At 59.2% G+C, this 25,439-nt stretch overlaps 1 protein-coding gene across 10 annotated transcripts in view; it reads right to left on the bottom strand.

Moving 5' to 3' along the window:
- EIF4G1 (eukaryotic translation initiation factor 4 gamma 1) overlaps window positions 1-18,961 on the bottom strand; it is a 50,341-nt gene extending 31,380 nt beyond the window's left edge. For 4 of the 10 annotated variants that reach the window (XM_030576435.1, XM_030576438.1, XM_030576437.1 and 1 more), the window contains exons 1-7: window positions 18,859-18,961; window positions 8,956-9,064; window positions 8,526-8,612; window positions 7,988-8,020; window positions 5,877-5,897; window positions 4,499-4,672; window positions 3,824-3,923 (exon numbers count right to left, since the gene is read on the bottom strand). In XM_030576435.1, the coding sequence (XP_030432295.1) occupies window positions 3,824-3,923; window positions 4,499-4,672; window positions 5,877-5,897; window positions 7,988-8,020; window positions 8,526-8,612; window positions 8,956-9,030 (490 nt within the window). In that variant the 5' untranslated portion in view covers window positions 9,031-9,064; window positions 18,859-18,961. Of the gene's footprint in view, window positions 1-3,823; window positions 3,924-4,498; window positions 4,673-5,876; window positions 5,898-7,987; window positions 8,021-8,525; window positions 8,613-8,955; window positions 9,065-12,054; window positions 12,281-18,858 lie in introns of those variants that run through there. The other 6 variants (XM_030576441.1, XM_030576444.1, XM_030576436.1 and 3 more) reach the window with 5 other exon arrangements.
- Window positions 18,962-25,439: the final 6,478 nt, after the last annotated feature.

Here is a 25,439-nt window from a genome sequence, read left to right as displayed (position 1 = left end):
GTCCCAAACCTGAACAACAGGACCAACCAGCCCTTCCCAGAATTCCTTCCCCATGATGCAGAGCGTAGCCGAGCTGCCCCCAACGGCCAGCCTCCTGTTGTGGAGGGCTAGCCAGCCCCACACCCACCCCTACCCAGTGGCAAGGCAAGGGAACCCATCCCACTGGCAGGCAGGAGTTAAACTTGCCACCTAGGTTGCCGGAGCTGGCAGAAGAAGGCTGGAGAGAAATCCCTACTCCACGCCCAGCTGCAACTTCCCAGAATGCTACAGGACAGCTCAAACTCGCACCCAGCCCCCTTCCAAACCTATCAGGTGGGCAGAGGAGGAAGCCACGCCCCAAGCAACCACTGGGGTTCAGGTGTCTCCTCCTGCAGCTGCCTTCCTTGTGCCCCAGCTCTGTGGCAGCAGCTCCCCGGCCTTATCTCCCTCACACCAGACTGTACCCACCCCAGCTCCGTGGAGAAGTGAGTAAGAACCAGAGCTGCCAGCTCACTAGATCTCACTCTGCTCACACCCACAATCCCTGATGGCTGGAGAGCTGGGGCTCAGGCCCCTCACCAGCTCCATGGCTGTTAGGCTGGCCAGCATCCCGGCCCTACACAGCAGGACTACAGCACCAGTAGCCTGACACCCTTGGGACGAGCCAGGATCACAACAAGGGCAACATGCCTGGGGTCCCCCAATTCCATGGCTGCTTCAAGGTCCCATGACCCCCAGCTGCAGATGCTGAGCAGACTCAGCCAAACCAGGACAGAACAGGGCAACCAAGCGACCCAGAAACAGTGATGCGGGGCAAGGAGCCAGCAGCCCGGGCTGGCGGCTCAGAGCCAGGGTGACTTATAGATGGACACAAGAAGTCAGGCAGCGCAGGCCGCAACTGGTCTGTCTCAGAACCAGGACTGGGAATCAGCTCTCTGCAGAGACCTTGTCTCCGCCCAGATCACCAATGGGGGGCCAGGCCCCTGGATAAGGTCCTCGTGGCACATAAGAGCATGACCCGAGCACAGGCGGGTGCCCAAGGAAGAAGAGTGCCAGCCTCTGGCCTGAGCTCTGACAGCAGCCAACCTTCCCTGAACGATGGGCCAGACAGACGCCCCCCACACTCCCCCAGCGGGGCAGGCGATTGTGAGATGGATGCCAGCATGGGGAGGGAGAGACAGTAACAGGTGGGAGCCTGGCCTCCTCCCAAATCCAGCACTTTCCTGGGCCCCTAACATCCTTAATACATCAGCAGCAGCACTAGCAGGGAGCACTGGGGGCTCCAGATCTCCATACCAAGGGCGTGGGCCTGTCTCACCCCACTGACCACCCACACCCCCCAGCTGGGCACTCGCTGCTCAGGCTAGGAAGCAGCCACGAGGCAGACCAAGCGTGGGGGGGTTCAGACTGGCTAACCAGGAACTGTCCTGCTAGCTGGCCAGGGTGGGGAGGGGAATAAACCAAAGTTCCTCCATCCGTAGGAACACGTGGTCCTTCCTATGGCTCGAGGGGCTGTGTACACAGGGGGAAACTGACAAAGGAGGGGAAGTGACTTGCCCAAGGTCACTTGGTGACTCAGTGGCAGCGCTGGAAACAGAGCCCAGATCTCCTGACCCCTGTGATGAATCACCAGGCTGCCCTTCCCCAGATACAGATAGAGCCCCCAGAAAGTGACTGCAGGGGCTCAGCAAGGGAACAAGAGCCCCTCTCATCCGGGGTTCCTGACACCAGCTCAAAGCTGCAGGTTCTAGCCAGCCCTGTTTCTTACAGGCCCCTTGGAGCTTTTCCCCAGCCTCGCTTTCTGGGAGCCAGACTGCCCAGGAACCACACCTCACTGCCCTCATCTTTGCAGGGCTGGCAGCCGGTGGAGACCAGGAGCCCTGGTATGCAACACCAGGAGGCTCAGAACAAGATGGAGGGAGAGAGACAATTGCCAGCCAGAGAGGATGCTGGGAAGTGTAGTTTCCACACACAGTTTAGCCAGCCACCCTCACTCTCCCCCACCACAGCTCAGCCGCCCACAGTATTTGTGGCCAGACGGGCTCCCAGAAGCCAGGTTCCTAGAAACCCTTTCCGATGGCTGGTGACCAGCAAGAGGGATCCTTGCCAAGGGTGCCGAATGATGATGCTTCGACGGGGAGCTGGAAGCAGCAAGGGGCTGGGAAGCAGACGTGCCAGGACCCTCCCTCTGCCACATGCAGCGAGCAGCCTCCCAGGATGGACATTCACTAGTGACTCTGTGGAGGCCTCGTGTACTGGCGAGAAGCAGCCCTGGGGCACGGCGATGCAGCTCCTGCTACACAAGTCTGCCAATACCTATAGCCCAGCCCCCTTCCCTGGCTCCGCAGCTCTGCTCATGCCTCTCAACCCTGACCCACAGCTCCCTTTTACCCGTCAGTCCTGGGCCTCTGGCAGGAAGCTGCCACTCCCACCGGCCTGCTGCTTTAGGGAGATGAGGCACTGATGAGTCACCTGGCCTGTATCTCCATCAAGGGGCTCCGTGCCCCCTTCACACTCGGCCAGTGCCTGGCCGCAGCAGCCCAGCCGGCCTGCCATGACTCTCTGCTGACGAGCTGCTATTACACAAGAGCATGTGGTCAAGAGATGCTGGGGCCTATTGGCTACCCCACACCCAAGCTGGGGATGAGACACAGGCAGGCCGAGCCCGGAGGTTAGCAGAGCCCAGCCCAGCCCAGCAAGCCTCAGCATCTGGCTCTCTCTCCAAGATACTGAATCCCAGGTGGGGAGCAGGGGCTGCACCTACCTGTCTCAGGGGGAGCCCATTTTGGTGCCGTGTCCAGAGGCGGCCGCTGCCGGGGATGGAACGGGACGGGACGCAGGCCCCAGCGGCTCACATTGCTGTGTCTGCAGAGCGGCCCGCCCGGGATGGATCCAGACTAAATATAGTCACAGCCCTGCTGGCCATGTGAGCACAGAGCGGGGGAGGGGAGGGGCAGCTGGCTGCACAAACCCACCGCTCCACTCCAAGGAAGGGCAACCTGGGAAGGGGGACTGAGGAGCCACAGCAAGGAGGGGGGCACATGGGAGCCCCCTTCCATACTCCCCCTGGAGCCCTCGGCCTGGCCACGCTCAGAGACAGGGGCCCATGTTTATTTAGGGAACAGCTGACTGTGGGGCTGCTGCTGCCTGTTTACTTCCGCAGCAACCAAAGGGCAGGCTGGGGCTAAAGTCTGCCCGGCCTCTCTGCCAGGACAGTTAAACATTAAGCTGACCTTGCTGGGGGTGGGCGGGCAGGGGGCCCTAATGGGGTGGGCCAGCCTCAACGTTCCACCCCCTCACTTCAGCCCCATGCTCACATCTCTCCTACCTTCTGGCAGTGCCCCCCCACTCCCACCCCTCTCCTTTGGTAGGGACCAGCTCGGGAATGAGGAAAGGGACATTTCTAGGGAAACCTCTCATCCCCCAACTCCGAGGTGCCAAGGGAGGTGTGAAATTCTAATTCACGCCCCCTTCCGACTGGACACACATCCCCAGCACAAAACTAACCCAGCAGAGCTGGGGCAGCGGGGGTTCTGGGGCAGCGGAAGAGCCGAGAGTGTGGGAAGCCCAGGGCTGGAATAACAGAGGGGCTGCATGCTGGGACTGAAGGGCATTGGCAGAGCTGTGTGGGGCGCAGTGGGGCCCAGGGCTGGAGTAGCAAGGGGGCTGCAGGTCAGGATTGAGGAGCATCAGCAGAGCCGCACAGGGCACAGCGGAGCCTGGAGGGGAGTAATCGCACACAGTGTCTGGTTCTCACCAGTGACGTCAGCCCCATGGTTTCAGGTGTCTCAAGCTCCCACCCTAGACCGAATGGAAGAGGAACAGCATCTCCGGGGGCTCTTACCGTAGGTGCCGAATTCCGGGGGGTTGGCTCCAGGGTAAAAGCTGGGGGCGCCCGGCTGGACTGGGTACTGCTGAGTTGGAACAACATACGTGGAGCGACCCTGGGTGGGCAGAGGAGGACACACCAGTTACTACCCGTCAGGTCCTGGAGTACACATCTTCATGCCATAGAGACCTGAGGGGACTCTCCCAGCAACAGGCACGGAGGGCAGGACACAGAGCGTGGGTGAGGCCGGCAAGCAGGGCAGCACACACGCTGCAGGGCAGGAGGGCCTTGGCATCAGGCTGCCGGCCCCACAGGACCTGGCTCAGCAGAGCAGGCAGTCAGTCCCTGCCAGTCCAGCAGGGAGCAGGGCTTGCAACCCCACCTGGCCCTTGAGGCTTCCTGGGGCAGAGGTGACACATGGTGTCACTCAGCACCAGCTTTTCCACCCCAACAGCAGCACGACGGGCATCCAGAGGGCATGGGGCTGGGCCCCCTGCATGGAGCAGCAGAGAAAGAGGGGCAGGGTCCATTTGACTTCACATGGGGGAGCCCCAGAGCCTTCCCTCCAACTCATAATAAGATGATCTGGTGGTCGATTCTGTCCTGATACCCCCATTTCAAAGCCAGTTTGAGCCCCATGCAGCAGGGAGCGGAAGCCCAAGGAACCCAGTGTCCGGGTGCAGCCCTCACCTGTCCTGGGATGTAATAGGCTCCTTGCGAAGCAGGGTAGGAAATCTGGGAGGGGATCATCATCACCTGGGAAGCAGCTGGATAGACATGAGCAGGCGGGCCAGGCCGGGCCGACGTGTTACTCTGCACCCGGGAAGCACTTGTCGGAGGCTGGGCCCTGCTCTGGTAGAAATGCTTTGAGAGAGAAGGACGGTGGCACTCAGTTAGTCCCAGCAGGGTGCCAGGACCACCCAGCTACACGCCCCACAGAGGCAGCTGCTTCCCGTCTCTGCATCCTCCATCCAGAGAGCTGGACAGCAGCTACCACTACCCCCAGAGCAGGGACCACAAGTGGATAGCTAACGTTCCGCCCCCCAACTGGGATGGGAAAAGCAGTCTAGGGCAGGAGGCGCAAGAAACCAACAGCAGGGGCATAGCATCCCCACACAGCTTGTGGTGTACTTCTGGGAACCTTCTGACACACGGTGCCCAGGCGCTAAGAGGTGGTCACCTGGCAGCACACACGACCAGCTGCCATGGAGTGGCAGGACAGTTTCGCAGCTGTTATATGTGCCCATCACAAGATGGCTGCAATCCCCAGCTGGCTCCTCCCGCCGCTGGGGCTGTGGGTTTCTCAAGGTGCACAGTCCCCCAGGCTGGCGCAGCAGCATTGACACTGGTGGTGATACGCTGGGCCCTGCTCCCTTCCCCTAGCAAAAATTCCCATAATTTCTTAACAGCCCTGGAAAACTACAACTCCCAGAAGGCACCTGTAGGGAACAAAAGGAAGTGGGACAATCTATCTTCTCCTATTCACCTTATGCACAATGCTCAAGCTCCACCCAGCCAAAGGCCACAGGTCTAACAGAGCTGATCACAGCCACTGGCAGCACCCTCAATACAGATGCTGTGGCCTACAGGCTCGAGTCAGGCAGCTGGGACTGCAATAGAGCACTGAATTCTGGGACATGTAGTCTCCACGGGCTGCCCTACAGATGGAGCCAAGCAACCAGCTGGAGCTGGGTGGAATCGCTATGCATACTTAGGGAGCACAAGGAGGGACCATCTCATTAACCAGTTGCTGTGGGGAGTGCTGGGATGCACCAGGAAAGTCCAGCCCTGCATCTTTCTCCTAGGGGGTCTCCTTTTAAGTGGGGAGCAGCCCTGAGCCTTTTCAGACCCCAGTGTAACATCAGAGCCCCCCGGGCTTGGGAGGGAAGTTACTGCATCCCAATCCTGATCCAGACCCCCAGAACAGTAAGTCCACCAACAGCCCCAACAGAGTGAAGCATGGCAGATAGTAGCATAGTGTTCACACAGACACACACACACCACGTGCCCTGTCTCCCGCTCCCCAGCCAAGAGCACTGCCTGAGCAGGGGTAATGAAAAAGCGTTACCTGAAGAGACCTGAATCCTCCCTGTTAGCGAGCACACACACAAGGGGAGAAGGAAGAGAAAAGAGACAGGAATTAACCCCACAGCCGCACAAGGTCCCAGGCCCCAGGGACAGGCGAGCACCGCCGGGCCAGAGGCAAACGCTGCTGTGGGGGGAGCCGGAGCTCAAAAGGGCTTTTGGTACAAGAGCCGCCCAGCTGTAAGGGAAGGTCAGAGGGGAGGGCCAGGCAGGAGAACAGTAAAGCAAGCGTGTCTTGTGGGCTTTGGAGCCCAATGCACAGATGCTGCACCCCCTAATGCTCAAGAAGGCAGCCCTGGCACCAGGTGATACCTTCAGGGCCACGGCCCACTGGGCCGGCAGGAGGCTCAGGGATCTAACCCCTCCTCGTACTCAAGAGCTGGACAAAAAGACAACAGTGGCCCCTCAACTGCCCCTGCCCTCCCCCAGGATGCCGTGAGCCAGGGCACTTTCTGCCTTTCAGTCCCAGAACGTACCTCCCCCAAGGTCCCCCATCATGAGTTCAAAGGGGGGCCGATGACACCACCCGATCTGGGATGGGCCTCAGCTTCAGGACCGCAGCTGCACCAGGGCCCATCCCCAGGAGCTAGAACTCCCCTCTCCTGCTCCTGTCAGACCCTATGTCGTTCTCCATCTCCACAAGCTGCCCCGGCCTTCAGTCAGACCCCGGGGCAGCGAGGCCCCAAAGGGCAGGGCAAGCAGAGACAATCAGCAGATTGTGGGGTGCCCCTCGGGCAAACTCCACTCACGCATCAAGAGGCAGGACTATGCAGTTGGTGGATGGGCCTCTCTGCCCTGCTAGGCCAGCCAGAGCCCAAGCCATGTCTTAACAAACGGGCCTCAGCCTGATCCAAGACAAAGCAGCACGTACAAAGCTGGAATTCCCTCTCTGGCCTGCGTCTGATCAGTACAGACGGCCCAGAGCTGGCACCTCCAGGGCATAGGCCTCCTGGCAGGCAACACAGTGCTAGTGTGAAAGAAATGCCAATGCACAGCCCAGACTAAGGAGCCAGCGCATCTCTTCCAGCAAACAACTCCAATCAACCGTCTAGAGGCGAATCGGACACGTTTACCCCACCAGCCACCCCAGCTCCTCCCCTCCACAGAAACGCTCGGCCCTACTGCAGAGCGTCTCCCAGCCCGTGAACCCTGATGTGCACCCCAGTGCATCAGACAGGTGTGGAGCCAACTTCGCAGCCAGAGGGTGCAGAGGGAGGTGAAAGGTCAGGGGAGGGACCGTAGTTACCAACAAGCTGCCCATCCCTGCTGCCCTCTCCCACCCCCGCTGCACCGGCAGCAGAGCAGGGACGGGGCTCACCTCACCCTGCAGCCGCTGCACGAGATGGGAGCCATTTTAGTAAGGGACAGGGTGATTGCTCATAGAGGTTACAGCAGCAGCGCAGCATGGTGCCATCTTGGGGTGCTGCCAGGGGACTAGTCCATCTGAGGAGCAAAGGCGAGACCACCCATAGGTCGAGCACAGGCAGAAGCAGCTTTGTGGGGCACAGTGGGTTGTGGGGCTGGTAGCAGAGAAGCAGTTACATGCTCCAAGCTTCATGCAGGACTCACGTCAAGGTACAGACGCTGCAGTGAAACTCCTATGGCCTCCTACCCAAGGACACCTCTCCTCTCCCTGGGACACCCACGTGACCAGCAGAGATCCCAGCACACTAAGCTGTTTGTGTCAGCAGCACACTGGGCCAGCCAAGCCCCCGGCTGCCCACTCCAGCAGTCTGTCCAGCCCTGCAGAGCCCCAGCATTGGGCTCCTGGCTCACGTGCACTCTGAGTTTGGCGTGACTCAACCAGCGCTCGGGACCCGCTGTCTTTGCGCATCCAGTCACCCGCTCTCCCCATGGTGAGACCACCACTGGCCTGAGAATGTGGCAGGGGTCCTAGGCCACAAGGAACTATGTGAGACTTTGCCAAGCTTTCCTGCTCCTTGCATTAACCGAAACCAGTTCTCCCCAGTGCTTGGTGCAGCAGCCCGCACCCTCCCACACCTCTAGCCCCGCCGTTTCCTTGCAGCATCCAGACAAACACCATGTGGCTGCACCCCCGGGGGTCCGTATGGCATGCGGGGGGCGGGTTAGTACCTGCTGGTGTAAAGCACGAGGCCCTGCTGGAAACTAAGACAGGAAAGAGCGAGGGGGGAGGAAAGAAGCAGCAAGGTCACTTCAGGTTCAGACAAGACTGCAAGGCCTGGGAGGGGGTGGGGGGCGGCTCTGCGCCGTGTGCCCCTCGCCAAAGAAGGAGACGCAGGCGGGGTGGGTGGGCAGACAGACAGGCATCCATCCATCCCCTCACAGCTCCCCTAAGCACACATTCATCCAGGCCCACCTCCTCCACACGCATGGCTGTGCGCACCGCGGGGCCACAGCCCTGCTCAGGAGGGTCCAGGGAGCTCTGCCCTCCCTCCACCCTGACTCAGGGCTGGGGCCAGTTCAGCACCACAAAACCTGCTCGGCAGCAGATCAAAGGCCCCAAGCGTAGCCAGGCTGGCACCCCAGAGAACCACGCCACTGGGAGGCAGCAACCACCCCTGGCCATCGGACAGCTTTAGGGCCAGAAGGCAGCAGGAGTCCCAGCAACCCCCGAAGAGCTGGCAGCAGCCACACCCCAGTGCCCCCTTACCTGTCGAGGCTGGGAAGGCGTATTCATTTGTGTAGCTTGTGATGGGTTAAAAACCACGGGTGCCGTTTGACCAGGTGGAAACGCCGACTGCAGGGAGACAGGAAGGAACAGGTTGACACAGCAGCTACCAGGGCTCCCCAAAGCCACACCCCAGGGACCTGTACACGGTGCTCCCCGCTGGGCCACTCACTGCACTACCAATCACCCGACACCTCATGGGCGCCAGGCTCTGAGCATGCCTCCCTCACCTGGCAAGCCCAATCCTGACCCCAGGACTGGTCAGAAGGGAGCCGAGCGCTGAGCCAGGCATCTCACCTGGTATCTCAGCGGAGAGCAGTACAGCTGGGATCAGGCACACGCAGGGCTCTGAGGGGAGATGCTTCATCCGATGAAGCCTCAGAGAAGGGCTGGGGGTGCAGAGGGGCCCTACCTGTGGAAGTCCAGGAGAAGGGGCAGGGTGTGGGGCTGTCGGGGCTCCTCCTGTGGGCTGTGGAGCTTTGTTCATTTCATGTGGTGCTGCATAAGGATCCCCTCGCTATCTGCAGACAGAGAAACACAGGGCACATGCTCAGGAGTGGGGCAAGGAGCCTGGGTCGAGTGGGGCAGATAGGAGCTGGGCCCAGGGCCGGGAGTTCCCCAAAGGCGGCTCTGGCAGGGGCTGGCTGATGACTTTGCAGTCTGGGTCTGCACAAGTCCACAGCACAAGCAGGCTGCCCTGGGCTGGCCCCTGAGGGTCTGCATGCCAGGACAAATGAGCCTCAGACTCCAGCTAGCCAGTACGCTCCAACTCAGCAGTGGGGTTTCAGGCAGAGATTGGTCACCACAGTCCCTGGGGCAGCTCGAACAGCTGGAGCCAGGCACGGGCAGTCACTGGGCGAGCTCCTGGTAGCGATCCCCGCAGGAGCACTTAGCGGGTGCCACTCAGCAGGGACGCTGGTGGTCTAGAATCCAGGGGCCCCAGCCCAATGATCATCCCTACACCAGCGAGGCTGGACCCCCGTTTACCTTCTCTCTCAACCTCTCCCCCTGCTTCCTTCACGTTCTCCTGTCTCCCCTGCCCCCTTGGCCACACTTCACCAAGAGCAATAAACGTCTGGGTGCCCTCAATACCTGGAAAGGGTCCCTCACCCACTACTGAGGTAACACCAACGGGGGGGGGGGAGAGTATCTCTGAGTAGCCTGTACCCCCAGGCACGGGCTCCCAAGCAGCCCCCTCCCCAACAGAAACAGCCAACATTTCAGAAGGTCGGAAGTGCCACAAAAATCAAGAGTTTTCCCCAAAGCAGGCTCATTAAAGACAGCTCCCGGGGAAGAGTCCAAACAGACCTCAAGGCAGTGGGAAGCCAGCTGTGCCCCCTACCCCCCAAGAATGGGACCAGGCTACAATCACTGGTTACAGGGAGGGGAAGCCAAGAACTCTCCCAGCTTTAAGGTCCTTAGGAGCTGGGGGAAGACACCTATCCTGCACACCCAGAACCTGGGTGAACCTCCCCAGCTACACCCGCCCACACTAGTGCTCAGGCCAAGCACTGCAGGGGCACCTCCATATCACACCCCAAGGGCTGAGCCCAAGTCAGTTCCCCCCAGACATGCAGAGGGTGTGGGGGTAGCAGCTTCTCTTGGGGATACAGCACGCCAACCCCCTCCCTCTCACAGACAGTCAGGAGCCCCATGGACCCAGGCCTTCCTAGCTCAGCAAGAATGAAGAATCCACTGACCTAGGCTCAAACCCAGCTCCAGGGACCTGCCTAGGCCCATCTACACAAGAGGGGCAGGCCAGGTCCCCCCCACCCCCCACGGCTGACCCACAGCCAGAAAGGGGTCTGCTGGGGGGTGGGAGGGAATTCCCTACCCCGTTCTCGCTGGGTGCCGGATCTGGAGAGCAGCAGGGAGAGCCCAGACCCATCTCCGATGCTGACAGGCCTTGTTCCAGGATTCCCTGGCTGCTTCCCCTCCCCTTTGGTTACAGTGCAAAGGCCACAGTGACAGAGCATGGGGAGCCCAAGCCATGGTGCAGGCAGCCCAACAGCCTCCTTCCCCGGACACAGAGAGATAACCATGGAACCCCGCTGGAGCACAGCACTGCCACACAGAGGTGCCAGCCCTGCCCGGGAACCCTCCCCAATCATCCAAGCCAAACAAACAGAGCCTGGCTTCTTCTGTAACCTGATGCTCAGAGTCAGCATTCCAGGCTTGGGGGAGACACCAGAGACCAGGAGAGCTCCACCACTGCCAAACCCTCTCCCAGCGCCCCTGGGAATCGTGGCCAGTCCCCCTAGAGATTACAGCCAGCTGCCAGGGCAGGATCCCACAACAGCCTGGGTCACATAAGGGCGGGAAAGAGCTGCAGGCCCAGTTCACGGGCCCTGCGTTTCCTGCATCCTCCCCACTGCTCTCAGCTCTGACCCCTGGAGTCCCTCCGCATTTCAGAAGCCTTCAACAGCTGCCATCCAGGGGCTTTTAAAAGCAGCCAGGTCCCTGCTGCCCACCTAGGATGAGCAAAGGGGCCAGGAAGAGCCCAGCCTCCACTAGGAGTCAGCACCAAAGCCCTGCGGAGCAGGACCTGCATGGCCAGAAGCAGGTGGGTAAGCAGGCCCAAGCACCACATAAGCCCATCTCCGTGTAGCATGGTAAACGCAGGGCACCCTGCACGACAAAGAACCAGCTCAAGGCCAACTTGAGAAGGGTGGCTGCAGAGTGGGCTGGGGGTGGACCCGGGGTGCCTGGGTTGGGGATCTGCACACCATTTCCGAGGGGCAGGGGTGCCCACTGCCATTCTCAGCCCCGTAGCAAGGAGCACTGGGTCCGACGCCCTCGGCACAGGCAGTCCCTCCTCCCCCACCAAGGACTGGTATTTCAGAGGCTGCCCCCCGACCACTGGCAAACACCCTGACCCAGCACCCCACAGCGCTGACCAGCCCACCCTAGCCCAGAACGTGCCCAGGGCCCAGAACTCAGCAGCTGCCAACCCCAGCCTGGATGCAGCCATGGAGAACATGACACAGCAACAATCCTACCCGAGACCTCAGAAAAGAGGGTGCTAGAAGGGACTGACCAGCATTCTCTAACTCCCCTCCTCCACCTATCCATGGCGGAAGCCAAGTGTCCAGGGCACGGCTCTCTGCTCTGGGCCCCTCCCCTGCAGCCTGGCAGGGTGCCTGGAGCACATACCCAGGCTGAGAGCCTGGGTAACACCAAGCTTGGGGCAACTGTAATATTCTTTTGGAATAACACCAGCAAGTTTCTCAAGACAGGGAGAGAGACTTTGGATCTCTGAAAAGTTCCTGACTGCACAGTGACACCCCTCGCCCCCCAGGAATGGGGGAGCCCTGGTCTCGCAGGCCTCTCCCCAACACAGCTCTGATCCACACTGCAGCCAGACAGAGCACCGGCCACTCCCTACGGAGAGTCAAACCACCCTACCAGGCCAGCCTGGCAAACACACAGTGATCATTACAGCACCACGTAGGGAACACCCCACTGCCACCCCCCAGACACACACACATACAGGAGAGAGAAGGATACTCACCCCTGCCCGGGAAAAACCTGGGCAGGCTGAGCGGCACTGCAGAGACCTTTCATCCGACTGACTTCAAGAGAGAGGAAAATCAGCCTGCAAACCTGCCCGCCAGCGATGGGGAGGGCCGGGCGAGCCAAACATGGGCAAGGCAGGGGAGAGCCCCCGGCCCCCACCCCAGGGAGGACGGGAACATGCCACGAGCTGCCAGTGTCAGATCGCAGAGTCTGCTGCAGTGCAGAGACACCGAGAGGGAGAGAGAGACTGAGGAGCCAGGAAGCATCCGAAACCCCACCCACAGGCAGAGCCATGCGGCCTCAGCACTGCCCAAACCAGTCAGAGAAACCCGTCTCCATGCATGAGTCACTCGCGCTGCACATGCTCCCCCCGGCAGGCAGGCAGGCAGGCGAGGAGCCCAGCCTCACGCCAGGCGCTCCCTGCCCTGCCTCTCCCCTCGCCATGCAAAGCAACCAGACACCCACCTGTGCCAACAGCACTCATGCAGGCTGGAGTCAGACAGACGCTGTGCGATTCCACCAGAGCTCCACCCAGGCTTTTCCCCCCAGCAGTCTGCTCGGGTAAACCAAGGACCCCCCCCAACACCTCTGCCCTCTGAGAGGAGAGGGAGGGTGCGCAGGGGGCAGTGCAGCAGCATCACCCTCCTCCCTCGGGAGCTGCGGGGGGGGAGGAGGCTGGAAGGCAGCCCAGTAACGAAATGCGCAGGTGACACTAAATGGGGGAGCTGCAAACTGCAGCCAGGAGGGACGATGGCGCAGAGGGGCAGAAAACACACCAATGCCACCTGGGAGCCAGGCAACTGGGGAGCGGGGGGCGGGGAGGCACATCACCTCAGGGAGGAGTTTGCAATAGGACAGGGTTGCAAAAAGCCCAATGCAATTTGGGGCTGCATATGCCACGGCCTCCCGTGCAGGAGCAGGGTGGGCATCGGCCCATTCCATATGGTGCTGGGGAGACTCCCCCCATCCCCATCTCAGGTTCCCGCCCTCAGCTCTGGGACCAGGTCACCAAGACAATGTACGTACCCGGGCTGAGGGCCTGCCTTGGGAGGGCAGACTCTAGCTCAACGGAGAGGGGCCCGGCGGCAGCCTGCAGACATCTGCCAGAAGCAAACCCCCAAGAAGAATCATTTGCGTAGGGAGGGGGGGTAAGAAATCACAAAATGGGCACTCCCCCTCCCCACAGATGCAGGGACACTTAACCCTTCAGTAGCAAAGGCCTTTCCATCTCACAGGTGGGGAAACAGGACTAGACAGAGAGCCTGGATGCCCCCTACCACCACACTCAGGCCTCTAAACCACACCTGCCGCCCCTACAGACCAGGGGGCAAATTCCTTGGCCTTGCTAAGCCCCATCTTGGGTATTTCTGGAACGTGGGGCACTATCACCTCACCTCCCCCGCAGCAGAGAGGCTCCTGGGACCCTTAAAGTCCACACTCAGTGGAGGACCATGTCCCTGAGGCCAGACGCCACCGTACAATCCTCAGCCACCCTCCCTCCTGAGGTGCAACTCACTGCACCAGCCAGTGGCTGTTCCCGGCAGCTGGTGACGCTAGATTGTGTAATGCTGCTGCCCGGCTAATCCAGCCTGGCGGGCCCACTCCCAATGCCAGGTCGGGGCAGGGGGAGGAGGATGCCCACTGCTCTGCACTTGGGGACCCCACCCCATGGAGCACTGTGCGAGCTCCAAGCTGCAGGCCATAGCAGGCAGGCTCATGGAGCACCTAGGGGTTTCTAGGCAGTGGGCTCTGCCATATGCTAGGGAGACACCAGACCTGTGCTCACGGCCTGGCATCCTGAGCACTCTGGAGGGGGGGTAGGTGGTCCCAGCTCCTCCCTGTCAGGTTCTCATGACAGAGACCACTCAAGGTCTCTGTCAGTCCATCACTGATTAGACCAGCCTTCGACGTTAAACAAACACCTCAAAGGTTATGTCCAGAGACCAGCCCACAAGAGCCCAAGCTCTAACGCTGCCAGCTTGTCCTCGCCTACTCCAAAGATGGGCCTGCTAGGTTAAAACCCCATCCACAGGGGCAGATAAAGGGCACTGCTGAGACTGAACCAGGGTGGCAGCCCAGGGAATAGGCCAGCTCAGTGGTCAGCTCAAGCAGCCAGGCCCCCTGGCTCCTCTGGTGGGGAGCGCAACCACCACCCTCTCATCAATACAGATATTCAAAATCCAACCCAGCAGCAGAACTGGTGTCCACCCGTCAAGCTCTCCTCCCCCATCCTGGGGTGTGGGACTGTTTGTCAGCCCTTGATTTTATTACAAGACAAGCTTCTCTGGGAAAGGCCAGCGTCCTATTTGCCTGTGAAGTGCCGTGCACAATGGGCCACGCCAGCTTCAGGCTGACATGGCCCGATGACCCTGCCTGATCAGCATCCCAGCCACAGCTCATTAACAGCTGGGCAGAACTAGACGCGGCAGCGTTAGAGTTTCTTGTGCTCTAGCGCCGCCCATGGTTCCAGCAGGATCAGGGCCCCACTGGGCTGAGCACTGGATGGTAGGGATGTAAATCTCAGTTTAAAAAGTTAACCGGTTAACCGAGTAAAATTATATTGTTTAACCGGTTACCTGAGGTCGTTCCGGCTGGCCTGGCACGGTGGGGGCTGGGGTTGCAGCCCAGCAGGCGCAGGGCCACCAGTTAAGATCAGTTGACGGTAAGCCCAGCTTACCGGTTGACCGCTTAACCTTTTACATCCCTACTGGACAGACAGCAAAACATTTACAAACTAGCTAGATCCCAGGGCATCCACATCTTCAGAGTCCTCACAAACCTTTGCTGATTAGGGGGCTCCTGGGCTCTGACCCACCCACTCAGGCAGAGCCAGGAGAAGTTTTCCCTTACTCGGGACCTTCCTGCCCTTTTGCAGGTTTGAGATTTAGACCAGGTGCTAAAACAGCCTTAAACCCCCGCAGTGACTCTGCCCCCGAGAAGCTAGAGGAGAGCCAGGGCCATGAGGAATTACCAAGGGTTTCTATCTCTTCCACAGATGCCCCACACTGCAGTGTCACCGACTTCCCCTGCTTACTCTAGAGTCACTAGGGGTGAAGACAGAGGGGCAAGGCTGCTGCAGCCACATCATTCCTCCTCCTGGACCAGGGAAAGCCTAACATTAGCAGGTGCTCAGATCCACCCCACTGCCTGCTCCAACCCGACCCTCTGCTCCCTGCTATATCAGGGCTACACTGCATGCTCAGTCTTATTTAGACTGGAAACTCCTGGAGGCCAGGGCTGAATTCCCCCGCTCCATACAGTACCAAACCCATCAGTGGCTCTTAATAAGCCAATCTCCTCCCCTAACCTGAGCCAGGTCAGCCAGACATTCGAGAAAGCAACCCCCTGTGTGGGATCAATAGCTGGAGCTTGACGATCACTTCCTAAGGGGAGGCAGAAAAACATCCGGCTCCTTAGGTCATTATTTTAATTGTCTGCTAGGTTCACCTGAAAATAGCTCTGCCACAGCTTGGATGAGAGGGAAGGCGTTAACCTTCTTTGTAACAGCCACCCAATATGCAATTAGCATTGAGCTCGCTCTCCAGTTTACAGCCCAGCTATTTGAAGTGGCTAATATATGACCCCAATGTCTGAAATATAATGGAAGAGAGACAGAGTATTGCCCTAGTCAACAGGGGCTGGGATTGCATCAGATCCCAAAGCAAGCAGAGTCAGGCATGGCTGGAGACAGCCAAGGAAAAGCTGGGGGGGGGGGGCACGTTAAGAACTGATGCTGAACCCAGCACCCTAGCATGGCACTAGGGGTGCTGACTTTGAGCAGAAATAACTGAGGCCCACAGCACTTTTGTGAAGAGGCTGGTTTGTCCAGAGTCCTGATCACACTCCACCCACAAGTTCCCCCTGGGGAGCTTTAGGGAATAACCCTTCCTGTGCTTATTCCGGATGAGGGGAGGGGAGGACTGGCATGGGAACCCTGCCCCTCGTCCCCAACAGACTCCCACAGAGAAGGATGGCAGCATCTGGGCCCCACCTCTGCTTCTCAGAGCAGAGCCAAATTAGCATGACCTCAGTGTGTCTCTGCTCCTCCATAAGGAGGAACCAGGCAGCAGGAGCCACTGGTGGGGGTGGGAGGAGGAAGCAGTGTGCGTCTCCTCTCTCTGTTCCTGGCACAGAGGATAGTGCTTGGGCTGCTCCTGCAGGTAGCACATCCCTGGCATTGCTGTGCCCATTGTGCCCAGAGTGAAACAGGGGAGGAACGGCTCAGCCACCATCTTAGAGAAGAGGTTACACAAGGATGGGGGAGGGAGGTGTTTCTGGATGAGAAGGGGTGTGGGCACCACTCACCCTGGTTCTTCCCTGCAGCCCCTTCTGCAGCTCTGAGCCCAGGAACAGGCCTATGGAATAACGGTCCCTCCCTACTCTACAGCGCCGCCCCCTGGGTGTAGCAGAGTCAGAGACGACCACTTTAGGGGACAGTTTTATTCTGGTGCTTGTGTCTCCCGTAAGCCCTGAAGGGCCAGTCCAGGTGCAGGAGAGGGAACTGGATTCTGGCCCGGCAGTAACAGAACGGTTATTGAAATGCAGTAAGCAGCATGGGGCTCCACAGATACTAATGGGGGGCAGAGCTCAGCCTGCAGGCGGTACACATCAACCTTGTGCCCCAGTCCGAAGGATCCAGTTCCCTTCTCAGATGCCAGGAAGAAGCTGCAGGGCAGTGACTTTACTTGTAAACTGAGCCCTTTTGACCTGGAGTCACAGAGAGTAAACAGGGAGCCCTCAATGCTAATTTCACAGGCGTTTGTGGCAGCCCCAAGTCTGTTCTCATGAGAGGTCACAGAATAAATGAGCCCCCACTACCCTGCATACATAGCTGCAGAGATTAGACCAGAGGACATTCCCCACTCACAACTTCAGCCACTGCCCCCTCCCTGGAGAACATACACACCCCACACCGCCAGAACCAAGGGTTTGGAAAGCAGGGCCGCAAGAATCCCTATTTTTTTTTTTGCTCTGCTTTGATACAGGAGACCCCCGTGCCCAGGAAAGCGTCTCAGCCACAACCGGGTTTATGGAGCAAAACCCAGACAGGAGAAGGGTAAATATCCCCCTGGGAAGCCCAGCTTTGCACTCCCCCTGGCCACAGTCCAGAGGCTTTAGCGGAGCAGCGCACTGCAAAGGGATCAGGAGCGCTCAGTGGGCACAACATGATGTACCCAGCAATGAGGAGGCAGAAGCACCTAGGACCCAGGCATACGAGCTGTGGGGCACCCCACCAGTCACCGCCAGGGCAGAGGGACCCCAGAACCTGCATTGCCATATGGCACCGGGACCCCGCCCAAGAACAGGCTCCTCGGAGGGCCCCAGAGGCCGCTGCCCGGAGACCATCCAACAGGCGCCCCCTCCCACCTGCCCGGGCAGCACTGGGCCGCCCTCCCCGGCGGGGGCTGGTGTCAGCGGCGCCGATCGCCCCCCCGCACGGCGCCGCGGGAAGGCCCCGGCCGGCCCGCGCCGCTCCCAAGGCCCGGCGGCGGCCTCTGCCAAGGACACGTGTCACTCCCGGCGGCGGCCATCGCTTCCCGGGAGAGGCCCGAGCCGCTCGGCGCATCTGCACTACGGACGTGGGGGGAGGGCGCCAGAGACGGCGCCGCAGATCGTGCCCGGGCCCGATGGAAGGAAGCCGGGCAGCGGGGACACGTGGGGGCCGGGCCTAGACAGCGGCTTGGGGGAGGCCGGGGCTGGGCCTACGGACGGGGGGCCCGAGAGCACGTGGGGGCCGCCGCTAGGTCCTGGATAAAGGCCTGGGGGGAGGGGCCAGGCCCGGGGGAGGGGGCTAGAGAGGCCCAGGCAGGCCCCTATAGACGCCGGATATTTAAGGGGAGGGGTCAGGTGGGTGGGTGCGCTCAAGCCCCTATGGCAGAGCGACGCTAGGCATTGTGCGTGTGGGAGGGGGCGCCGGGGGCTCAGGCCACTATACGCACCAGGCATTTGGGGAGGGAAGGGAGACAGAGACGTGGCATCCCATAAGGGCATATACGTACCACACTGAGGCAAGAGGTACACTCGGGGCCTATAGACGGCAGGAATTCGGGAAAGAAATGGATGCTTTGAACTCCCCCTGGCCACAGTCCTATAGGCACCGGGGGTGGAAGGGGGAAGCGGGCGAAGTGCGTTAAGACTTTAGAGACACCGGGGGGGGGAGGGGAAGACACGGTTCGAGCCCTACAGACAACCGGCCTTTCCAAGGGGGAGCTGGGATCAGGCGTTATGGGCAGCAGGGAGATAAATCAGGCCATGTAGATGCTGGGGGGACTGGGGAATGTCGGGGCCCGAGAAGAGCGGAGATTTGGGACCGGGAGCCAAACCAAGGCCTATGAATGTGCGTGTGGACGGTGGGGCGGGGGCCCGCAGGCCCCACAGAAGCTGTGCGAGGAAGAGGACGAGAGTAGGGGGAGGGCGGGGGGAAGAGGTCAGGCCCCATATGTTGTGGGGGGGGGGAAGGACATCCGGGCGGCGGGAGGGCGGATCGGGCCCTGTGGGGCCGGGGCGGAAGGAGCGAGATCCCGGTCTCTGCCCTTCTAGGCCGAGCCCTAGGCCCACTCCCCTCACCCCGCAGCCGCGCGGGGGCTCCATGCGGCCGGGCCGGCCGGGCAGCGACCCCCCTCCCCACGTGGTGGCCGGGCCGGCGCACATGGGCCGGGGCGGGCGGCGCGGGGCCCTGGGGCGGCGGGGCCGGGCTCCCCCGGGGGCGGATGGCGGCGGATTGCTCGGGCCCCGCTCCCGCCCCGGCATGGCGGAGGGAGGCGGCGCCGCCCGGCCGGCCCGCCCCGGCCCCCGTTACCTTCAGTCTCCTTCAGTCCGAGCGGCCCGACGCAGCCGCAGCGCAGCCCAGCACGACCATTTCCGGAGCCGCTCCGCGGGGAGGGGCGGGGCCAGGCCGGTCACGGGGCGGAGGAGGGGGCGGGGCCGGCTGAGGCCGAGCTGCGCCCTTCCCCGCCCGCTGCGAGACTGTATCATGTGACCTGCCGGCCCCTTCCGGGGAGCCCGGCCTTTCAGTCATGTGACTCGGACCGCAACAGAACCTTTATCATGTGACCTGCCGTCAGCCACTGCCCTTGGTTATTAGCGACGTTCACGTGATATGACGCACGTCCGGTTCCTACCTTCCCGCATACATGTGACACGCACGTGGGAGGCAGGGGTGCTCCAGGCACGCACCGTGCTGGGACTTGTCACCCTTCCCCACACCGCCTTCGGGGGCGCGTGTTCCTCTGCCTGGCACTTGCCCCCCCCCACCTGCTAGGTTTGGCACAGTGCCCCCCCACACACATTTCCTACACTTGCCTGGGGCCAGTTTTCTACCAGAGCACCCGGTCAGAAAGGGACCCTGGTGGCTCCAGTGAGCACTGCTGACCGGGCCGTTAAAGGTCTGCTTGGCGGTGCTTAGGGTGACCAGATACCCTGATTGTATAGGGACAGTCCTGATTTTGGGGTCTTTTTCTTATATAGGCACCTATTACCCCCCACCCTCTGTCCTGATTTTTCACGTTTGCTGTCTGGTCACCCTAGTGGGGCTAAGCTCTCTGCCTGCCGTGGCTCCGTGCAGCTCCTGGAAGCAGTGGCATGTCCCCTCTCCAGCTCCTCCACGTAGGGGCAGCCAGGGGGCTCCACAAACTCCCCCACCCTAAGACCTGGCTCTGCAGCTCCCACTGGCTGGAAACTTCAGCCAATGGGAGCTGTGGGGGCAGTGCCTGCAAACGGCAGTGTGCAGAGTGGCTTGGCTATGCCTCCGCATATGAGCCAGAGAAGGGACATGCTGCTGCTTCTGGGAGATGCTTGAGGTAAGCACTGCCTGGAGCCTGCATCCCTGACGTACCCCAACCCCCTGCCTCAGCCTGGAGCCCCCTCCGATACCCCAAACCCCTTAGCCCTAGTCCAGAGCCCCCACCTGTATTCCAAATCCCTCATCTCTGGTCCCACCTCAGAGCCTGCACCACCAGCCAGAGCTCGCACCCCAACCCCTTGAGCCAGCCTGGTAAAAGTAAGCGAGTGAGTGAGGGTAGGGAGAGCAAGCAACGGAGGGAGGGGGAATGGAGTGAGCAAGGACAGAGCCTTGGATAAGGGGCAGGGCAAGAGTGTTTGGTTTTGTGTGAGTAGAAAGTTGGCAACCCTAACACCTTCCCTTAGGTTTAGCACCATCCCCAGGCCTTGCACCTATCCCACACACATCTCCCCCTAGGCTTAGCACCTTCCCCCACACACACCTTCCCCCTAGATTTAGCATCCACCCCCAAACTTTCTCCTAGGTTTATCACTCCCCCAAGGCCACACACACACTTCCCCCTAGGCTTAGCATCTTCCCCCCTCCACCTCCTCCTAGATTTAGCACTGCCCAGGCCTTGCACCTATTTCCCCTCGCCACACACACACACACACTTTCCCCAGGCTTAGTGCTCTCCACTCAGACCTGGCTGTCTGCCCCCCCATACACCCCAGGCTTGGTACCCTGACCACACTCTTGAGTATGACGCTGTCTCCCCCACACATGCACATCCTAGGCCTGGCACTCTGCACCCCCACCCCCAACCTGGCACTCTTGACACGACACACACATTCCCCAGCATGATGCTGACTACCACCAACCCCCACAACACACACACTCATCCATCCATGTCTGGCATCCTGCTCTTTTACTACTCATACATCTCATCCCACCTAAAGGCTGGCCCCAGCACCTCCATCTGCCCGCATACATCTCCTCACGCATGACACTCTGTATGCACTTCTGTTGGTGAAAGAGCCACACAGAGCTCTTCTGCAGGTCTGGGAAAGGTAATCAGAGCATCACAGCGAAATACAAGGCGAAACAGATTGTTACATGTATTAGATTGGGGGCTGCCAAATATTGTTGTGGACACTTCTCTCCTCTCACAATCATGCTAAGCTACCCCCATCCCAGTCCCGGTCACCTCCTGTCTCAGTCATGATCCCATAATGTCATGATGGTCTTTACAGTTGCTCACATGGAAAAGTAACAGGAAACTACGAATGTAGCATTAGCTTCTAAGGGGATTCAGCATGTGGAAGTGAGGAGCGAGGACCCACCTGGCCCACCACTGATCCACAGCCTTCTATCTGAGAATCATTGATCCCACAGACATGATGCAACAAGCAGGGAGAGAACAGCCATGATGGGTAGCCAGTGAGGCCTGACCCGTTTGCATCCATAATATTGGGCAGCGACTCACTTCATGCACACTCCTTAGCAAACGTAGTGGCTTGGGAAATAGGCTTTGGGACAGTTTAAAGCCGGGGGGAGGGCACACAGAGCAAGGGAGAGGATGGAAAAGTAGAACAGATCAAAGATGCAGCCAGATTCTAGCCCTAAGAAGGTGGCCAGAGCCTCTCATACACCTTCTGAAGACACTGCTATCAGCCCATTTAAAGGAGGAGGGAACATGAAAAGCAATGAAGACATTCCTCATAGTCACTTGTGAATAGAACCCAGGAGTCCTGACTCCTACTTTTCTGCTCTAAAAGGACCACTCAGCTCATGTCCAAACTTTTCTCACTTTGTGGGGGGGACACTTACATTGGCAATTGGTTAATGCCTAATCTGCCTAAAATAAAGCAGATGGCAGCCACCATGCCTCTGTAACATGGAGGGGTAGACACAGAAACTACCAGTCCCAGCATGCAATGCGGAACCAACTTGTCCCAGCATACAAAGGACCCCTTCAGGTCACTTTGGAGTATTGCAGTCTAAGATCTGGAGTCTTTGATAATGTGGGCAAACTCCATAGGTTTGTTGGACCTGGGATTATTACTGTAGTGCCTAAAACCACCAGTTAGGCGCCAGGGCTGTGCTTTGCTCGGTGCTGTACAAATAGAGAACAAAAAGCTTCAAAGAGGTTACCTGCCTGGAGGAGTTTACAATCCGTATGTGCCCATCTTGGGGATGGGGGGGGCTCTTTGAGTCCCCACTGGTGGAGGGACGGTGATTTGTGAATTGAAACCAATCCAGTCCAGAATAATCTCCCCTGTTCTTCCTCATGTGAATGGGCCTTCCTGGTGTACCTTGGTGGGGGAATGGGTGCAGCTCCCAGGTGATTTCGCCATCTCTACCAATCTCTTAGCTATATAGCAACCGATAGCTGCTTTGCAGAACAGAGAAAAGACCGCAACCCCCAGCCCCAGGGGACTCGCAATGTGAGATTAGAGGGAAAAGGTTGGGATAAATATGGAATTGCTTGTTCCATGACTTCGGGGTGCAGGCTGTTGATGCCCAGCACTCCTGCCGCCAGCTGGATTTTCACATTTCTTTACCAGAAGGATTAGCTGGTTTTGGGAACAAAGGAGCGGAGAAAGGGGAGCCGTACAGGAGCCAAGGAGCTGGGGTAGCAAGCAGGATCGGGACAGAGCTGAGATGAGAATGACTTGCCAGAGTTAAATTAAGCAGTGATTCCACAGGCAGAGCAGTGGCTGAGTTCAACAAGTGGTCATGGCTGGGGCAGCTGGCACCAAGAGCAAGGAGATTGGCTGGCTACACTTATCAGTATGACTGAGCAAAACTGTACCAAAGCAGCCAATCCCGTGGCACGAGCTGGGTGAGTTAGCAAATGCCAACCAGGTTCCAGTAGCAGGGAACTAAGCCACGTGTCCGGGTGAAGCAGAGGGGCCGGGGGTGCCCTGACCTGGATTGGAAGCTGCTGCTCCTAAAGCAAGTGATAAACACATACCTTGGCACAGCTCTTGCTGTCTCAGTAGCTGCCCAGCCAGTGGGGAGAAAGGGTGAAGCCATAAGCATGTGACTTGGCACACGCATGGCTAGTGAAGGGAGCTGAGCAATCCAGAGAGGGCGGTAGATTTCCAAGTTTGTAGAAGGGGCTAAGGTCAGAACGCTGGACAAGGATCAGCCCATTAGCGGGGCCTGGGACCAGAGGGGAATCCTGCAGAGGAAGTAGGGAACGGGAGGACTCTAGTGATACCAACCAGGGAATGCCAGAGGTAGGCTCCCAGATTTAGTGGCCCAAGGATGGGGGCGTCTGATGTGGGTGGGAGGGCAGGCAGGGGTTCGGGAGTAACCTTAGGACCACGCTGCTCTTGAGTAGAACCCGCACCAGTAAGAGGGAAACGCAGCCAGAGCTCAGGGGTGGGGCACGTTTCTATGGCCTGGCTCACCCTGCAGTGCCCTGCCCCAAGGCTAGTACCGTGCTGCGGGGGACGCTGTCAGTCTGGGGGGCCCGGCCATCGGCTCAGCCCAAGTCACAACGGCAAGTTGCTGGGAGCACAAGGGCTGCACGTCGTTTGCATTTCACCCCGCACCAGAGCCTTGGCACCGTACCATACCAGGAGAACTCCCTGGACAGCCTTTGGCTGAACTCTCACACTGCCCATGCAAGGAGCAGCTGGTGTCCTGCCAATGCCAGGTGAGCTTCACCCTTGCCCAGGCTCCCTATGAAAATAAGGGGCATGCTGCTGTCACAGCTTGGGCAGCAAGGCTGGGCATGGACGTGGATGTCTGAGCCAAGGCCACAGCAGCTGCACGGCAGAGCCAGGACTGCACCCAGCAAAGACTGAGTCACATGCTAGGACACGGAGCAGGGCCTCCATTGGCTACCTCACCATGCCTTAGTAGGGGTGATGCTGCTGCCTGCCCAGGTAACAGGACTGGGGGGGATGCTGCGTCCCAGGCCAGAAGGGGCAGCAAGGACACAAGGTGAGTGGGATGTGAGCTCAGGGGCTTTGGCTGCTTCCCCCTGAGAATGTAACATCAGAACGGCCAGACTGGGTCAGCCCAAAGGTCCATCTGGCCCAGTATCCTGTCTTCCGACAGTGGCCAATACCAGGTGCCCCAGAGGGAATGAACAGAACAGGGAATCATCAAGTGATCCACCCCGTCGCTCATTCCCAGCTTCTGGCACAGAGGCTAGGGACACCATTGATGGACCTATCCTCCATGAATTTATCTAGTTATTTTTTGAACCCTGTTATAATCTTGGCCTTCACAACATCCTCTGGCAGAGTTCCACAGACTGTGCTGTGTGAAAAAATACTTCCATTTGTTTTAAATCTACTGCCTATTAATTTCATTGGGTGACCCCTAGTTCTTGTATTGAGTAAATAACACTTCCTTATTCAGTGTCTCCACACCAGGCATGATTTTATGGACCTCTGTCATATCCCCCCGTCATCTCTTTCCCAAGCTGAAAGGTCCCAGTCTTATTAATCTCTCCTCATATGGCAGCCGTTCTATACCCCGAATCATTTTTGTTGCCCTTTTCTGAACCTTTTCCAATTCCAATGGATCTTTTTTGAGATGGGGCGACCACATCTGCACACAGTATTCAAGGTATGGGCATACCATGGATTTATATAGAGGCAATATGGTATTTTGTGTCTTAATGATTCCCAACATTCTGTTCGCTTTTGTGACTGCCGCTGCACATTGAGTGGACGTTTTCTGAGAACTATCCCCAATGACTCCAAGATCTCTTCCTTGAGTGGTAACAGCTAATTTAGATCCCATCACTTTATATGTATAGTTGGGATTATGGTTTCCCGTGTGCATTACTTTTAATTTATCAAAGGAGCCGAGTGCCTCTCCCTCCCCAGCTTTCGGAAGGTCCCAGGCATGGGCCGGTTGGCAGGAGCGTGGCTGCACCACTGGAAATGGGCAAGTGGAGGCTGTTCGAAGAGCCTCGACTTCTAGTGCAGCTGAGGGAAGCCGACCAGGGAGTCCCTGCATCTCCACTCGCTGTTCCTGTGTGGGGGAAGCACTGTGAGCCCAGCCAGGGGAAAGTCTTTCCCAGACACCCACCCCCATTGCACCTCTCTCTGCCCCAGGGCTCCAGCCAGTGGCAGGCCAACCCCCATTTCTGCCACCTTGAGCCCTGGCCCAACCCCACACTCATTCATCTCAAGTCACCCTTAGATTGAGATGTTTTGCGGGGTGCCTCGCGCTGGGCTCAGCCAAGAGCACAGCCCCACTGTGTGCTCCAAAGGGAAGGTGGAGGAAAAAGGGCAAACTGACCCTGTCCAGAGCTGCCCACCCCCAAGCACTGCCAGGCAGCACCAGCTCCATGGGGCCACCTGCTGCCCCTTGCCATTCCTGCCCATCCTGCAGGACCAGCAAGTGGTGGGAGAGAAAGCCAGGAGGGTCATAGCCTCCCCCTGCGATCAGCAGTGCCTGGAAAGAGGACAAACAGGGAAACCTCTCCCCCATCTCCCCCGTGTCAGCGCCCTGCTCTCCCCTATCCACCGCAGCTCAAAGCGACTGTGAGGTGGGGGAGTCCAGAGTCCTGATCATGGCCTAGAATTAACGAGGAGCCCTGGCACTCTCCTCCATCTGAGTCTGACACCCCTGCACCAGAGCAAGGCAGAAAGGTACCAGGTCTCCCTGCAAAGGCTCCAGGCAATGGA

Source organism: Gopherus evgoodei, chromosome 9 (assembly GCF_007399415.2).
Source record: "Gopherus evgoodei ecotype Sinaloan lineage chromosome 9, rGopEvg1_v1.p, whole genome shotgun sequence".
In the NCBI taxonomy this organism is placed as follows: Eukaryota; Metazoa; Chordata; order Testudines; family Testudinidae; genus Gopherus; species Gopherus evgoodei.
Note: the sequence above shows the minus strand (reverse complement) of the source record. Positions and strands in the feature narration are given on the sequence as shown.